This window comes from Macaca thibetana, chromosome 18, assembly GCF_024542745.1.
Source record: "Macaca thibetana thibetana isolate TM-01 chromosome 18, ASM2454274v1, whole genome shotgun sequence".
Classification (NCBI taxonomy): domain Eukaryota; kingdom Metazoa; phylum Chordata; class Mammalia; order Primates; family Cercopithecidae; genus Macaca; species Macaca thibetana.
The window spans coordinates 44,565,810-44,584,063 of record NC_065595.1 but is presented as its reverse complement, the minus strand read 5'-3'; the positions used below and the strand labels follow the sequence as shown (position 1 = coordinate 44,584,063).

Genomic DNA, 18,254 nt, shown 5'->3' with positions numbered 1-18,254 from the left:
CGCCATTCTCCGGCCTCAGCCTCCCAAGTAGCTGGGACTACAGGCGCCCGCCACCTCGCCTGGCTAGTTTTTTGTATTTCTTAGTAGAGACGGGGTTTCACCATGTTAGCCAGGATGGTCTCGATCTCCTGACCTCGTGATCCACCCGTCTCGGCCTCCCAAAGTGCTGGGATTACAGGCTTGAGCCACCGTGCCCGGCCTAATTTTTTAATATATTTAAAATTTCCTTGTAAGAATTGTTAAATGAAAAGGCAGGGCACGGTGGCTCACGCCTGTAATCCCAGTACTTTGGGAGTCCGAGGCGGGGGGATAACGGGGTCAGGAGATCAAGACCATCCTGGCTAACACGGTGAAAACCTGTCTCTACTAAAAATACAAAAAAATTAGCTGGGCATGGTGGAGGGCACCTATAGTCCCAGCTACTGGGGAGGCTGAGGCAGGAGAATGGCGTGAACCCGTGAGGCGGAGCTTGCAGTGAGCCGAGATCGCGCCACTGCACTCCAGCTGGGTGAAAGAGCGAGGCCGTCTCCAAAAAAAAAAAAAGAATTGTTAAATGGAAAAAAGAATGAGCATATCCATAAGTTAAATACAAGAAGTGTTACATCGTGAGGAATTCTTCCCCTCCTAGCATGTAGTGGATGGTCCAGTAGTAAGGCTCTGCCACGCTGAAATAAGAGACTGGCACTCCAAGGACAATGAGGCTGAGGCCAGAAGAGAGACAGAATGTGGGATGGCTGCGTGTGGTTGGTGGATAGAGGACTCTGAGCCCCACACTCTGGTGGACTCAGAGATCTGGCACCTGGGCTGGGCGTGGTGGCTCACACCTGTAATTCCAGCAATTTGAGAGGCTGAGGCAGGTAGATCACTTCAGGTCAGGAGTTCGAGACCAGCTTGGCCAACATGGTGAAACCCCATCTCTACTAAAAATACAAAAAAAAAAAAAAGCCAGGTGTGGTGGTGGGCACCTATAATCCCAGATGTTCCAGAGGCTGAGGCAGGAGAACCGCTTGAACCCAGGAGGAGGAGGAGGTTGCAGTGGGCCAAGATTGAGCCACTGCACTCCAGCCTGGGCAACAGAGTGAGACTCCATCTCAAAAAAAAAAAAGTATCTGGGACCCAGAACCAAGTGAAACACCAGAGTGAAGGAGAGAGGCCATGCTTTGTCCGAGAAGCTCCTCCTGGGGTGGAAGGCACAGCTCCACAAAGACTGCTCTTGCGGGGCCTCCCCTGCAGCCAGGTGCCTGCTGACTGTCCCCAAACTGCCCGCCAACAGAGGCATGCAAAGGGAGCCTCTTCCTGCTCAGTGGAATAAGCAAATTATGTCACCTTTCACTCCAGACTCTCACTTCTGCCCCTGCTACCCTTAGTTTTTGGCTTTTGCTGACATTTTCCCCTACATCTTTTCTCCTGACCAAGTTCTAGATATTTCATAGGGAAGTCTAGGTAAGGGTTGGAACCTCAATGAGTCAAGCAACAGAAACCCAGCTCACACTGGCTATCACTGTGGACAAGCTGTTCCCCTCATTTCTAAAAGTGGAGATAAGATTAGTGTATGAGTCTGGCTGCCATTCAACTGTGTGTGAAAAACATTGTAAAATTTTCTTTCTGGTTTACACAAGTTAAAAGTTTATTTCTCTCATATGAAAGGAGTCAAGGCAGACAGACCAGGATGGGCAGGGAGATGTCTACAGGATCAAGGACCCAGGCTCTTATTTCGCTGTCTGACGTCCTCAGTATGAGGCTTTCACCTTCCAGGATGGCTGCTTGGCCGCCTGCCATGATCTTTGCATTCCAGCCAGTAAAGAGGAGGAAGGCATGAAGAAAGGCCTGCCCGTGACTTTAAAAACATTTCTTGGAAGTCCCATATGATTTTACTTAGTCTCCTCAGGCAGAATTTAGTGTTGTGGTCATACCTAGCTTCAGGAGAAGCTAGGAAATTAAATCTTTATTGCAGATGCCCGTGTGTTCAGCAGAGAACTGGGGTGCTTCATTCTGGCAGAAAGGTAGAACAGCAGTAACCAGTTTGTAGGATTGTCCTGGGAATTAAATGAGCCAATGTATGAAAAACACTAGTTTGGTGCCTGGGATATAAATAAGACAGCAGTGGTTTGTATCTGCTACTATTATGATTAAATAAAGCTCAGCTCATGTCACCTCCATAGAGCCTTTAGTAAACCCCTCAGGTATTCTTTTTTTTCTCTCTCTGAATTCCGTAGTATTTTATTCCAATTTCCTTTTATGGCACTTGTCACCTTCTATCTTCTATCTTTGTGTATGTTTTATGCTGTGTCAGGTAGATGCCTTCTTTTGTAAGGAAGTTCATCTCAAACACAAAGGAATTACTGGCTCATATGACTGAAAAAAGTTCAGTGGTGGGATAGGCTTCAGGTGCAGTCTGATATGGGCCCTGCCTTCCTTTCTCTAGTTTGCTCAGCTCTGCCCTTTCCATGGCAGCTTTCTCCTTTTGTTATTATTTGAAACTGAGTTTTGCTCTTATTGCCCGGGCTGGAGTGCAGTGTCCTGATCTCAGCTCACTGCAACCTCCACCTCCTGGGTTCAAGTGATTCTCCTGCCTCAGCCTCCTGAGTAGCTGGGATTACAGGCACATGCCACCATGCCTAGCTAATTTTTGTATTTTTAGTAGAGACGAGGTTTCACCACGTTGGCCAGGCTGGTCCTGAACTCCTGACCTCAGGTGATCCACCCGCCTCAGCCTGCCAAAGTGCTGGGATTACAGGCGTGAGCCACTGGGCCTGGCCCGTTATTATTTTTAATAGAGACAGGGCCTCACTATGTTGCCCAGGCTGATCTTGAACTCCTGGACTCAAGCCATCCTTCTGTCTTGGCCTCCCAAAATGCTGGGATTATAGGGGTAAGCCACCATGCCTGGCCACATGGCAGCTTACTCCTGAGGCTATTCCTCATTGCCGTAAGAGGAATGCAAACAGCCCCTACGTTACTTTTTTCCTTGTTAATATCAAAGGAAATAACCCTTAGCATTAAGTCTCTAACTTTACTCTGACTGGACCATTCCTCAACTAATCACAGTGGGCAGGGGAAAGCCACACATTGAGTGACTTGTGCTTGCCCATCTGATGTAATGAGCTGTGAGATCACCTATGCTGGCCTAGAGGCAGAGTAGGTCCCAATGAGATCACATGGCTGCTCTAATGTGGGGTGGTTTTCCAAAGCAAAATCAGAGGGGCCAATGGATACAGGATGGGCAAGCAATGTGAGCCCCCTGTACAAGCCTGCTAAAGCCTAAACACCTGGCCATCAGATGGTTTTCCTGTTGTCCACAGTATCTGGCAGTGTATTGTCACATATTTGCTGAATTCAGGGATGAATGAGTTTGACAACATTGATGGCTGGTGGAGAAACCATTCTCAAATGTAATCTGCCAGTCAGTAAATAGAGTATCTGAGATTCCTGTCTTGGTGGTATAAAGGGGTAGGGGGCGAAGAGTAGGAAGGAGGTGCTAGCATAGAAGGGACCAAGAAGGGGCTGGCCTGGCCCAGTGGATCTGCTCATGAATGAACATGGGAGAAGCCAAGCCCCTGGGAAGACAGTGCCAGGAAGACTGCTGCTGTGGGCCCTCCACCCTCTCAGTCCTGTGGTCAGCCTAGTACTGGTGGGTTTGGTTGTTTCAAACATTAGATATAATGGAGCCTTGTTCCCAATCATGTCATGATGTTGAACTGCCCTTTTAGTTTCTATTCACAGGAAAGGTCTTGTGTCAGTCTAGGGGAGGGAACTTCCTGGGGTTTCTGACCTTTCTTTCCACTGCTTTCAGTTTCTGCTGGGGCACTCTGCCAGTCTTTGGAGAGAAACTTGCTCCAATGCTGTGTCTGTCTCACTGCTTCCTGTGCCAGCCCACTTCTGATTTCCTAGGTACCAGGATATCCAGGTTTGTGAGCTCTCATTGTTGGAAAAGTGTGCATTGCACTCTAGTAGGACACACTTAAGTTAATTTCATTATCCAAACCAAATTCAGCCTTCTTGGACATACCTATTCCTATCCTGATAAATTTGGTGGGAAATTTGATCCCTCAAAATTGCAGCCCCCAACTGTAGGTTGGTGCGAAAGTAATTGCGGCTCTTGCCATTTTGATGCAAAAGGTGCAATTACTTTCGCACCAACCTAATATCTTCCAGACTAGGAGGCCAAGGTTTTCAGGGGGGTTGCCAGTGGGAAAACTTCTACCCTTACTCACCAGTTAGGACTTGACCATTATAGTGGAGCTGCCATCCCCGCCTGGTAATAATAGAGCTGTTCCTGCTTAGACCACTGCATATACCGCCTACCCAACAAGTTTAACAGTCTCTCCTAATTGTTTAAGTTTAACCCTTGTCCTAATTGGCCTTATGGCCTTAGATATTGCCAAGGTGCTCTCTTCTGCACTTCTCTGAGCCTTCCCACCTGTGGCATGAGACAGAGACCCTTTAAATGCCACTGTCCCCAGGGCTCTGTCCTCTTTCCCTAAACACTTGAGAGCTCCTGAGATGACCTGTGCACAAGCCCCTGACATGACTCAAGTCTCCAACCCCAGACACTCTATCCCTTTTGAGCCCTGAATCTCCACTGAGATGTCCTGAACCGAGTTCCATATTGTCTCCCTGTGCCTGAGACTCCCTGTGTCCACTCAGTATCCCAGTCTGACAGCATCAAGTCACCTTGGGCCAGTCTTCAGTCCCATTAGTCCCTGAATTTCATCACTTCTGCATGATCTGGGCCTCAGACCAGGCCCTCACTGCTCTTCACCAGGACTTTTGCCCAGCCTCTGACAGCAGTGCTCCCTGCAACCTCCCCACTCCCACCTCCTCCACTGCTGCCTGGGGTCTAAGCACACCCCTGATCCAGCCACTCTCAGGAGGAGACTCTAGAGTGTTCCTGTCCCTTCTGGACCAAGGTCAGCTTTCTTCTCTGTACCAGAAAGTCTGACCCCTCTTACTTCTCTCACTCCCCTTCGCACTTATCCCCACAGAGAGGCAGTCTGTGCTCCAGCTTCATTAAAATTCCTGCATCTGGAATTTTCTAAGCCTTTTTGCACTTCTAGACCTTTAAGTATGGAATGCTGCTCTCCCTCCCCCACCTCCTCCTCCAGGACCCTCTGGGCAGGTCTCCTAGCAGCCCCAGGTCTGGGAGGCTCTTTACCCCAAGCCTGGACCTTTGTGGGAAGGACTCTTCTCCAGCACTCTGCAGCCTTGGAGGGGTGACCTGACTATGAATCTATCTCCTTCCCCGTCCCAGGGGCCTCTCAGGCACAGAGCCTGCCTTGCTAACTGTTGTCTTCCTAGTGCCTACCATGTTTGCAGCAGGGCGCAGCTGCCCACTGAACACTGAATGAATGCCCCTGCCAAAAGCGCTAGTAATTTTCAAGTGAATCTTCTAGTGTTTCAAGCCAGGACAGTTGCAAGAAGTTATAGCTGGTTTCCCTGCTCCCATTTCTCACAGGCTTATCCAATCTGGTCATGGCCTTTGGATAGTTCTACCTAAATCACCCACAGGGCACTTTCTAGCTTCAAAGCCTGCCTTTCGTCGTTTTTTCATCGCCAACTCAGAGCCTAACTCTGACATTCATTCATCTTCTGCTGAGCAAGTGAGTGAGTGAATGAAAGAATGAATGAATGAATGGAAGAATACATGAATGAATGCTTTGTATGTAGTAGAGAATTCTTGCACATGGAGCCCATTCATTGCTAGGAGACATTGGGGGTGGGAGTTGTTAACCTGGGAGCAAGGGGATTTGGGGAAACATCATCAGGAGGTAAGGAATTAGGCTCAGTGAGCGGCACCAGGGACTAAGATTCACACAGGGGGAGAGATTTAAAGTACAAAATTGAGGGCATCTCACCTGTCTGCCCAACTGACTCATAGACACATAATTTTTCAAGTTCTTAGGTGAGAAAGGGCTGTAAGTGGGAGTTGAAAGAGCTGTTTTCCTACCTAGCTGTAAACTTTAGGTGCAGAAGCTGGCCTCCTGGGACCTCAGCATGGACCAGCTCAGTTTGCTTGGAAGCCCCAAGGCCATCAGCTGGACCAGGTGAGAGGTGGCCATGGCAGCCTGTAGCACAGGGCCCAGGAGATCACTCCTCTTCCCAGGTCAGACATTCCTTGGTGGGGATAGAGGTTCTGCTTAAGGCAGGGTGACAGCAAGCAATCTGACTTCTGATAGTCTCTTTCTGGTAGGAGCGGCCCAGGGAATCCTGATGAAATGCACCTAAGGGTGCCAATTAGAGGCCAAGATTCCCAGTGTTTCTCATATCCTATTCCTCCCCTCTTCTTGACCGGCTCACTGCTATGGCCCACTTCAAAGGCTTCCTCCTTTGGGTTACCTTCCCTGGATATCTTGCTAGGAAGTAGCCACTTCCTCTCTTGGAAACCTGTACCTGCATCCTGAACCAGTGCTGCCTGGGCATTCAGCCCACATTGCCTTGTGGCTAGTGTAGGTTCATCTTCCTACTCAGCTGTAGGCACTATCTTCACATCCACCCTCCCAAGCACACAGTGCCCTGGATGGACATAGCCAACTGCTTTAAAGTATTTCTTGATTAACGGTAACTCAGTGATTTTTAATAACCTTCAGGAGTTCTGCACTGACTTGGCTTCTTCCAGTCCATTACTGGGCAAGCTTGTCTGAAGCAGCACCCCCGTGGACCGGTGGTTGGTTAGTCGGCCGCAGAACTCCTTGAAGAAAGGTCCTCCTTGCATTCCCAGGGAAACGACCTAGGCCCCTCCTCCTCAGAGTGCCATTCATGAATGAGGCATAAGCATCACCTGGGCTACTTAGAAACACAGAACCTCAAACTTAAAGAGTCAGAACCTGCCTTTGAATAGGCTCTCTAGGGGATTCATGCAAATGAATGCCTGGAAACCCTGGCCTAGGGAAGACTCTCACTGGGAAGCAGGGCTTTAAAAGGAGGGGCGAGGAGTGACACACTGAACAGCTGCTGGGAGGATCAACCCCACCCCTCTCTCAACTTAGATGGGGAAACTGAGGCCCTGGAAACCACAGAGGCTCACACCAGAGAGTTAGCAAAACACACTTCCCTGCCTGGGCTCTGGAGGCTGACTTCCCAGCTGCTAGCTTATCTTCTAGCTGTGTGCCCTTATGCAAGTTATTCTGCCTCTCTCTGCCTCAACTTCCCCATCTGTAAGAGCAACCTCCTAGATCTGCATATTTGATTATTGAACGACCAGGACAGGTAAGAGTGTACACAGTGCAGTGCCTGGCACACAGTGAGGCCCTGTATGTAGCTCTTGTTATTAGCGCTGCCCAAAGCCACATTCGCAGAAGACAGTCCAGCATCTAAAGTGCTTTCTTGAAGCATGGCCAGAAGGCAAGCAGATGGTGGGGTAGGCAGTGATGTCAATGAGCAAAAGCCTGCATCCATCCATCAGTACATTCACTCCTCCTCGAACAACTATGCGTGTTTGTCAAGTAAGGTCCTGACCGTTCAGCAGTGGGGGAGAGAGCTGGGGTGGTCAGTGGGCAGAGGCCGCTGAGGAATACGGGTACCTGGGCATGGACTCCAGCGCTGCAGTCCACAGACCCCGGGTCTCCGGCCAGGGGAAAATGAGCTCTTAGTGACGGGCCTTTCTCTGGCCTGGTATCAGGGGCCTGGGCCAGAGAGCCAGGGCTGTGTGCTGCCTTCCCATGGCTCTCATGCTGGGCACCAGTACGCATCATGCTTCAGCAAGGATCCTAGGGCATCTGCAGCCCATACCCTGGGTGACAGCTGGCCTGGATGCAGCACAGGTTGAGCTCTTGGGGCATACGCCTTCTTCCCACCTCGTCCCCACGCTGTATGCTTCCAGGGCCTGTGGCCGCCTGTACCTGATCGCCCGCCTTGGGTTCTCCACGGAGCCTGCCTCTGAGTTATTTCCCGTGAGCCCCCAGCACCTGCCTCCCATCTGCAGCGGGTTCCGCACTGTCCACCACCCATGACATTCGACTCCCCACGAGGCACTTCGCCTGGGCGTGCAGTACCTGTTTTGCTTCCACCCCATTCCCAGCAGCGGGTTCCGCACCTGGGATCACACGTGAGATTCCCCCCACCCCACAACCGCATGCCTGGGCTTTACGTCTGCAACTGCCGCCCCATCCCTGCATCCCGCTCCGCACTTCCCGCGCATAAGGTTTGGCCAGGCCCTCCCAGTTGAAGCACCTGTTGTCCAAGACAGAGCCGCTGTGTCTCCGGTGCTCTGGGTGCAGGCCCGAGTAGGGATGGGAGGAGGTGCTCTTATTCCACTCCCTGTCCGGGACAGGGGCGGCTTTTCCTAGGGCACTCTTGCCTCAGTAGAGAGGGCCCGGCTACACCCACGTGCGGGAAGTGCGGGGCGGGATGCAGGGGTGGGGAGGCAGGGAGGAGGGCCCAGTGCGCGGTTGGGAGGTTGGGAGGGAGGGGAAGCTCAGCTCACGTGGAGTTGCTGTGCCGGCTCCAGGGAAAGCCCCCGAGCCTCCCGGTTCCGACGGTGTGCAGCCACTGAGAATTCATTAGCTTCGTGGATCCCTGATCTTTTCCCTTTTCTAACCTTTGCTCAGCCGCATTCTCACAAACTGCAAGCACGCGCCCCGCTGGGTAGCAGCAACCCGAGAACGCCCCCTACCCCCGCCCCCGCAAGACGCCGGTACCTGCTTGAGAGGGTGAGGGTCCCGGGACCCCTGCGAGGAGGAGGGTCGCTGGGTTCCAGGATGCCAAGCAGGAAAGATCACCTCGTTGCTTCTTCCACCAGCCTCTCCGCGGAACATAGCTAAAGTTGAACTTAGCATTCCAAGGGTCTGGAAACATCTTCGTGGGACCCATCGAGAGGTTGCTTAAAGACTGGCACCCGCTCCCGTGGCCAGGTGGGAAAAGGGCGGGCCAGAAGTGAAAGTCCGGCCGGGGCGCCACACCTAGGCCGTGGATTCCGAGAGGCTGCAGGCTGGCGGCCCGGGAGGCGCGGCAGGGGCGGAGTCGCCGGGGGCAGGCTTCGCGCACTTCCCGGGCCGGGTCAGCCTGGATGGACGAACCAGAGCCATGGCCGGCGCCGTGGCGGAGTCGGGGCGGGAGCTGCCGGCCTTCGCGGGGTCCCGGGACCCGAGCGCACCGCGGCTAGCCTACGGCTACGGCTACGGCCCAGGCAGCCTGCGCGAGCTACGGGCGCGCGAGTTCGGCCGCCTGGCAGGTGAGGCGGGAGCGGGGGCAGGCGTGGGGACACGAGGTTTCTGGAACCGACGTGGACGGCTCTTTTGCTGCTAGTGAGAGCGGCGCTACCTAATTTGTCAAGTAAGGTCCTGGCCATTCAGCAGTGAGGGAGGGAGCTGGGGTGGTCAGTGCGCAGAGGCCACTGGGGCATTTTGAATAAATTGGGGCGCATTTTGAATCAAAACTCCAGGAGCGATGTGTCCACGCGTCCGCTTCGTAGACATGGCTCCCTGAGGTCCCACCTGCAGTCCCAAGGCTTCTTGCTACTCTTACTCTTCAGACTTTCCAGTGGGCAGGACTGACCCAGCCCTCTTCCCCTTTTCCCGCCCTCCGCGAGAGGGCTTAGGATGGTCCTTGCCCTCTCTTGTGGGAGACCCCTCACTCTAAAGGGCCTGCTGGGGCCGGGGTTGCAAAAGACAGCATGTCCAGCGGCCGTGACCCTTCGGATGTCCGCCCGGGGTAGGAGCGGTGCGTGGGCCGCCAGCGCCCGGGCTGGGACAGCACCTCTGCCGGCGCGCCAGGTTGGCACCCAGAGGCCAAGGCCTTCTGGTAGGGGCCTCCCAAGGCTGCACTCTGCAGACTCCTCTGGGTTAGCCCGTATTCAGCTTTCATTTTCGAAACCTCATTTTCCTCACTCTTGCAGCGTCAGAACAATCCCTCTGAGCTCCAGTTGGCTGGAGGACTAGAAGAATTAGCAAACAGTGCGATTTCACCTTTAAGAACAGGGAGCGCCTGTGAATTAGATAAGAAGACCAAGATCACATCGTGCCTTTCCTCAGAGCGGAACAGGCTGATGAAATTGCAAATCAAGCTCCATCTGGCCTTGGCCCACCCGGCCCTCTGCTGCCCGGGCCCAAGTTAGTGACTCATCCCTGTGACAGGGACTTTGGGTGCAGGGCTTCATCAAGCCCCAGAGCCGCCTACTGGACGGTCAGGGAGGGTCTGCAGGTGAAGTGGGCACCTCGTGGCACAGGGCACCGGGGTTTGAGTGCATCTGCTCTGTCGCAATGAACAACTGGTAACTACTCCCCTTTTCCGGGCAGAACAGCAACCATGACTTAGGTTTCACTACTTGGGTAGCTGATTTCAGCGCTCCGGGTCACTTCCTAGTGCTGTGGAGGGTAACTGTGTTTTCCCTTTGGGGACTGTGAGAACTGTGGCCTCCTCCTGTGTGTCTCCTCTGGCTTCCTAAGTAGGGAGAGTCAGGAGGGAGACAGGGGTGCCTTCTGCCAGCCTCTGTCTATTCACTCCTCACCCTTCCCTGTCCCAGGGTCACCTGCTGGAGACAGCTCCTCACCCTTCTTTTGTATTCTGTCTCTCTCATCTGTTAATTATGGAAATTTCCTACCACTCAGAAATAGACAGAGACTATGAATGCCCACAGGTGCTGGGGAGGGAGGCTCTCCATTCTTTGAAGCAGCTCTTAAAGGCTACCTGAGTAATTATGTCAGCACCACACCTCCTTAATCCCCTAAATCTCCTCCAGCTGTGATCTCTCACGCCTACTATTGGCCAACCTCTCCCCTCAATGCTACCCTGGGAAAGTAGAGCTATATTCTTGTCCCCTCTTGGTTTCACTCCTGTTCCTCAAAGAACAGTACATTCCCCCTCAAATGCAAAATTGGGATGTGTCAGCCAGACTGGCCCTCAGAACTCCTTTACCGCTTACTGTATTTCTTGTAGTGTTGTGGGCATCTTTTATTTAATGCAAGTTCCCCGTATTTCCTCTACATTATGGTTAAAGTGGACATTTGTGCACTAACCTGATGCCCCTCCCACTGCTGGGAGTCTTGGAACATGTCCACTTGTTTTTCTCCTAGAAACAAGCCAGAGAGAGGGCAGGAAAAACCAACCAAAATAATATAATCTCTTCCTCGCTCCTCCTCTCCCCTCATGAAGTTTTTCTGCCAGTTTGAGAATTCTCTGGTTAAGTAGTAGCTCAGAATAATTAAATGCTTAAGCTTTAAGGGCTGAAATGTGTTACCTAGCGATTTGGATGGGAACTTCCTTGCCTTTGTGAAGGGAGCATATTGAATACACAGATGTGTGTCAAGGGTCTCTGGAAGCCTTCGTGCTGAATGATGACTACTCATCATGCTGGAATGAGAACTGGACAAGGATGACCTAGAGCTGACTCTGGAATTCTCTTTCCTGAAGAAGATCTGATGCCATTTAACTTTGGTGTCATTCACCTGTTTCTAATAGCAGCTACACCTGTGTCCCGAGCATTGGACTAGGTGCTGCCATATACCAGCTCATTTAACCTTTGTCCCATCTGCAGATGAAGGAACAGGGGCCCAGAGTGGCTAGTGGTGGAGCCAGGATTCAAGTCTGGGTTGATTGACTTGGATTCTGTACCATTAATCCCTATGCTGCCTGACTTTCTCCTAACATCACATGTATGACTGATCTAACACAACTTTCGCACCCTTTTGTTTTTCCTGCAAAATTAACCGTTGGACCAAAAGCCAAAGCAGCTTTTTCTCCAATAGCTACTTGGGCCTGCAGAAGACTGTGGCACAGTGTGAGACGCTCCCCAGCAGCTTCCAGGTCTCACCTGTGGCCTTGATGCCTAGGTGAACAAAAGCCTGCCTTCTGGTTTGGTAGCTTTGTATTTCTGAATCTTTAGTAAAAGATTCAGAACATTGTTTTAAAAGTATCTTTTTGGACTAGGTCATACATTTGATATGGTTTCGCTCTGTGTCCCCACCTAAATCTCATGTCTAATTGTAGTTCCCAGTGTTGGGCAAGGGACCTGGTAGGAGGTGATTGGATCAAGGGAGTGGATTTCCCCCTTGCAGTTCTCATGAGAGTGAATTCTTACAAGATCAGGTTGTTTAAAGTGTGTAGCACAAACTGGGTATGGTGGCTCAAGCCTGTAATCCTAGCACTTGGGAGGCTGAGGTGGGCCGATCACTTGAGCCCAGGAGTTCAAGAACAGCCTGGGCAACATGGTGAAACCCCGTCTCTACAAAACATACAAAAATTAGGCAGGCTCATGCCTACAGTCCCAGCTACTGAGGAGGCTGAGGTGGAAGAATTGCTTGAACCTGGGAAGTCAAAGCTGCAGTGAGCTGAGATTGCGCCACTGCACTTCAGCCTGGGCAACACAGTAAAATACTGTCTCAAAACAAACAAACAAACAAACAAACTTTCTTTAGCCAGGTGCAGTGGCTCATAACTGTAATCCCAGCACTTTGGGAGGCCAGCCTGGCCAACATGGCAAAACCCCATCTCTACTAAGCCCAGTATGGTGGCACATGCCTGTAATCCCAGCTATTTGGGAGGCTGAACCCAGGAGGTGGAGATTTCAGTGAGCCGAGATTGAGCCCCTGCACTCTAGCCTGGGTGACAGAGCAAGACCCTCTCTCTCTCAAAAAAAAGAAAGAAAAAGAAAAAGAAAAAAAGTGTGTAGCACCTCCCCCTTCACAAGTGCTTTCTCTCCCCCACCCTTTCTCTCCCCCACCCTTTCTCTCTCTCTCTCTCTCTCTCTCCCCCTCCCTCTCCCCCTCCCTCCCTCCCTCCCGTCACCATATTAAGATGTGCTTGCTTTGCCTTCCATCAAGATTGTAAAGTTTCCTGAGACCTCCCTAGCCATGCCTCCTATATAGCCTGTGCAACTGTGAGTCAATTAAACCTCTTTTCTTTATAAACTACCCAGTCTCAGGTAGTTCTTTATAGCAATGTGAGAATGGACTGATACAACATTTAATGGTATCAGATTCAAAAGTTGCCAAAGGAAGGTGAAGAATCACCAGGGAGCCTCCCTCTCACTCCAGCTGCAGCCACTGTGGCCACCTCAGAGTCAACTGCTGTCACTCATGTCTTGTGTATCTTTCCAGTGGTTGTCTATGTGTGCATGTGCGCACTTTTTGAGACAGGGACTTGCTCTGTCACCCAGGCTGGAATGCAGTGGCATGATTATAGCTCACTGCCACCTTGACCTCTTGGTCTTAAGCTATCCTCTTGCCTCAGCCTCCCAAGTAGCTGGGACTACAGGTGTGCACCACCATGCCTGGATATATATTTCTATAGAGAAGAGGTCTCACTATGTTGCTTATTCTGGTCTCAAATTCCTGGCCTCGAGCAATCCTCCTACCTCGGCCTCCCAAAATCCTGGGATTATAGATGTGAGTCACTGTATCCAGCCCTTACACTTTTTTTTTTTTTAAAACCAAAAGTGAGCTGTATGTCTCAACACCTGACGTAGTTTGTGTTTAAGGTCTTCCTCTGCCATTATCATACTAGCTTCTATTTTGTTCATTGCTATGTCCCCAGCACTTAGAACAATGCCTGGCACATAGTAGGTGCTCAATAAATATTTATTGAGTGCAAACACAATAAACTAGGAACGAAAGGAAAATTAACCAACTGATAAAGGTCATCTTCAAAACCCCCACAGCTAACATCATACTTTGTGGTGAAAGACTGAAAACTTCCATCCTGAGTTTGAAACAAGACAAAGGTGCCTGTTCTCACCACTTCCATTCAGCATTGTACTGGAGGCTCTAGCCAGGGCAATTAGGCAAGAAAACAAAATAGAAGGGTTCCGCATTGGAAAGAAGTAAAACTATCTCTACTTGCCAATAATGTAATTTTGTATATAAAAAATTTCAAGGAATCCACACACAAAACTATTGGAATTTAAAAACAAATTTAGCCAAGCGGTAGGATATAAGATCAATATGCAAACATCAGTTCAATTTCTATACATTGGCAATAAATACTATGAAAATGAAATTAGAAAAATAGTTCCTAAGGCATCAAAAATAATAAAATACACAAAAAATTTATCAAAAGAAGTATGACATACACTGAAAATTGTAAAACATCATTGAAAGAAATTAAAGAAGACCTAAATAAATGGGAAGATATCCTGTATTGATGGGTTGGAAGACTTAATATTGTTAACATGGCAATAATCCCCAAATTGATATATAGATTCAATGAAATTCCTATCAAAATCCCAGCTGCCTTTTTGCAGAAGTTGACAAGCTGATTTTAAAATTTATATAGAAATTCAAGTGACTCAGAATAGCCAAAGCAATCATTTTATTTTATTTTATTTTTTGAGTCAGGGTCTCTGTCATAAAGACTGGAGTGCAGTGGTGCAATCTCAGCTCATTGCAATCTCCGCCTCCCAGGCTCAAGTGATTCTCCTGCCTCAGCCTCCCAAGTAGCTGGGATTACAGGCGCACATCGTTACTGCCTGGCTGATTTTTGTATTTGTAGTAGAGATGGGGTTTCACCCTGTTGGCCAGGCTGGTCTTGAACTCCTGACCTCAAATGATCCACTCGGCTTCCCAAAGTGCTGGGATTACAGGTGTGTGCCACCGCACCTGACCTCAAAGCAATCTTGAAGATCAAAGTTGGAGGAATCACACTTTCCAGTTTCAAAACTTACTGCAAAGTTACAGAATAAAGACAGTGTAATATTGGCATAAGTATACACATATAGACCAATGAAATAGAATTTTAATTCAATAAACCCATATGTCTATGGCCAATTGATTTTCAACAGATTCCAAGACTATTCAATGAGGCAAATAATAACTTCTTCAATGAGTGATATTGGGACAACTGGATATTGATATGCAAAAGAATGAACTTGGACCCCTACCTCATACTGCATTCAAAAATTAACTCAGTGGATCAAAGACCTAAATATGAAACAGCTAAAAGTATAATATTCTTAGAGTAATACATAAGCATAAATCACTAGGACCTTGTTGGATTAGACAATAATTTATGACACCAAAAATGCAACAACAAAAATAGACAAATTGTATTTTATCAAAGTTAAAAAGAACTTGTATGTTTTAATGAACACCATCAAGAAAGTGAAAGGACAACCCACCAAATGAGAGAAAATACATCCACATAAAAACTTGTACACCAATATTCATAGCAGCAATCATTTATAATACACAAAACTGGAAACCCAAATATTCCTCAGTAAATGAATGGATACATAAAATGTGCTATATTCATACAATGGAAAACTATTCTGCCATTAAAGGAAGTTCTGATACATGCTGCAATGTGGATGTACCTTGAAAACATTATGCTAAGTGAAAGAAGTCAGACACTAAAGGCCATGTATTGTATGGTTCCTTTTACATGAAATGTTCAGAATAGGCAAATCTAGAGAAGCAGAAAGTAGATTAGTGGTTATCGAGGGCTGGGGTTGGAGGCACTGGGGAGTGATTGGTAATTATATGGGATTTCTTTTGGGGATGAATGAAAATATTCTAAAATTAATGGTATTTATGTAATTTTATGAATATGTTAAAACCACTGAATTGTATACTTTAAGAGGGTGAATTTTATGTTACGTCTCAGTTAAGCTTTGATAAAACAACCCATTCTATACAAAACATTTGATAAGTGAATGAATGAATCTCTTCTTATTATATGTACTTAAAAGTGTATCTCAGAGTTTGTTTCATGTCAGTACTTATTAGATAGTGTACAATGTTTATTTTAAAAGCGCATCGATGGACATTTAAGTTGTTTCCAATCTTTTGCTATTGCAGGCAATAGTTCGTCGAATATCCTGATATTCAGGTCATTCCACAAAAGTGTGGGTATTTGTAAGATGAATTCCTGCAAGAGGAATTGCTAGGTCAAAGGGTGTGTACATTTTAAAGCGTGAACTGATGTTGCCAAATTGCTGAGCATAAAGAAGGTGTACCTGTGTACCCTCCTACCAGCCGTGTACCAGTGAGTTTGTTTCACCGCAGCTCCATTCACACAGTGAGGGATCCAACCACTGATCTCTGCCAATCTGATCAGTAAACCACAGTATCTCGTTTTCATCTAAATTTGCATTTCTCTGTGAGAGAGGCTGGAAGGATCATTTGCATTCCTTGTATTCTTAGAAGCTCTCACAGCTGCATTAGGGTTGAGGGGTGCAGAGCAGTGTGGGAAAGTAGGATCAGGGCTCTCCCCTCAGGAATCCTCCCAGAACCTCCAGAACAGGTTGTGAGTCACAATGTGAAACAGCTTTGCCGTCATTCATCACCAATGTCTGCTGGGCACCTTCTTTGTGAGGGATGCTGTTCCAGGTTCACAAAAGAGTGAAGAGAGCTGATTAATCAGGAGGGCTCTCTCAGGGCTTGAAAGGTCCTTCAGCATTAGAAGCGCAGTCCTTCCACTGCTCATGCCTACATTTGGATTAAGAGGCACATATCAAGAGGCACCGGGCTCAAGTCAGTGGCCTGGTGTTACGTCGACACGCATTAGATGGCATCGGTTGGGCTTATACAAACCAGATTCAGGTAAAAGGACTGAAATACCCATGAAAAACAACCTGCAGGTTTATTTTTTCTTTCAGGAACTGTCTACCTTGACCATGCAGGTGCCACCTTGTTCTCCCAGAGCCAGCTCGAAAGCTTCACTAATGATCTCATGGAAAACACTTACGGTAATGAAAAATGCCTGAAACGGGTTTTAGTCAACTACATGCAGCTGATATACCTATGCATATTAAATGTTGGATTAATAGACTGGGACTGTTCTGACCACAAAAAGCTGAATAAGCCCCATGTAAGATAGGGGCCAGGCAAGCACCCTGGGGCATTCTGTACTGTAAACGTGTGGCCGGGATGGAGGGAGCTGGCTCAGGGACAGACACACAGGTTACTACCAGAAGAAGGGGCCAGTGTTAGGAAGGGCACAGAGATTCAAAGGTGCTGTGTTTGATGGTGGTGAGTGACCCTGTACAGTGCAGAGAGTAGGGCAGCAGGAGGGATGTTAATTCAGTCATTCACTCTATAAATGCTCATCGAGCCACTCAGATGTGTGTGGCACAGTGCTATAATGGGAACAAAATAAACAAATCCCTTTCTTCTTGGACACTGTGATCTAGTCCTGGAAGACAAGACCTTAAGTGAACTCCAAATAAATGTGATTACCAACTGTGTGAAGGACTATGGACAACAGGTGCCTAGTTCCAGGCCAGCCTGTATCTGTAGTGACAGTGGGGTTGGCTTGTGTATGTCAGGGAAAGTTTCCTTTGGAGTGGAGTGGATGAGGAGGATGAGCCAGAATTCACTCAGACAAGATGGGGAGAAGTGCGAGCAGGCAGGGTAACAGCTTGAGCCAAGATCCTGTAGTGGTTTCAGGAACCAGTCCAGGAACATGGAGGGAGGAGAGTGGGAGAGGTCCGAATGGGGAGGGAGGGAGAAGAAGCCAGTGCAGGGCATTGTAGATGCTTGATCTTTGTTCTAGGAGCAATGGTATTGTCGTCAGTGGCATTTATTAGCAGCACAACATGATCCTCACATGCTTTGGAAAGGGAATTTGAAATCATAGTGGCAGTAACAATTGTAATATTTGTGATGAGAATAGCGATAAATAACATGTATCAGGTACTCGCTATGAGCTTTCTCTTTTCAGCCTCACAACAACCCAAGAAGCATAAGTTCTGGTATCACTCCTGTTTTATAGGTGAAGAAATGGGGCCCCAGAGAGGGCAAGTAACTAGTCTGAGGCTTCACAGGAAGGACTGGAGCTTGGGGGAGCTAGAAGCTGGGTTTCCAGGTAGTTTAGCTCCAGAGCCCAAGCCGTTAGCCTCCACCAGAGTGCCTTGATTCAGGATACTTCTGTTATGCCACATTAAGGGGTTTGTATCTTGGCTCTATGCAGCCAGCAGATATTTAAATCTGGGGAACAGTCTTCTGGGAAGGTACCAAGGAGGGATTTATCTTGATTTGAATCTACAATTTGCAAAGGGACTTGTAATTCTCCTTCTTTGACCTTTGCAAGAGCCATAACCGTGGGAAAGCCTGAGAGATGGCAGCGATGAGATTGCAGGTGGTCCTAATGATGCAGAGCTAAAGCCAAGCAGAGGAAAGATAATTAGGATAATTACCAGGTCCCACAGGTTACTAGCAATGTGGAAACGGAATATGTGGTAGCTGCAGTGGCCACAAATCCAGTGCAATCTTTCGGTGTATTTTGAAGGAAAAAAATAAATCTAAAACAAAAGGGCAAAGTCTGTGTTAATGAGCACATGTAGCTCCTGAGAAATGCTGGTGCCTGGCCTGATAGGTCAGGCCCTA

At 48.6% G+C, this 18,254-nt stretch overlaps 2 protein-coding genes across 3 annotated transcripts in view; one reads left to right on the top strand and one right to left on the bottom strand.

Annotated features, from left to right (window-relative positions):
• The window catches only part of RPRD1A (regulation of nuclear pre-mRNA domain containing 1A), a 711,886-nt gene that overhangs the window by 169,464 nt on the left and 524,168 nt on the right, over positions 1 to 18,254 (bottom strand). The gene's annotated exons all lie outside the window — the stretch shown is intronic.
• MOCOS (molybdenum cofactor sulfurase) overlaps positions 8,979 to 18,254 on the top strand; it is a 61,912-nt gene continuing 52,636 nt past the window's right edge. Inside the window, exons 1-2 of one of the 2 annotated variants that reach the window (XM_050767204.1) lie at positions 8,979 to 9,169; positions 16,526 to 16,615. In XM_050767204.1, coding sequence (XP_050623161.1) covers positions 9,022 to 9,169; positions 16,526 to 16,615 — 238 coding nt within the window. In that variant the 5' untranslated portion in view covers positions 8,979 to 9,021. The remainder of the gene's footprint in view (positions 9,170 to 16,525; positions 16,616 to 18,254) is intronic. The other variant, XM_050767205.1, reaches the window with a different exon arrangement.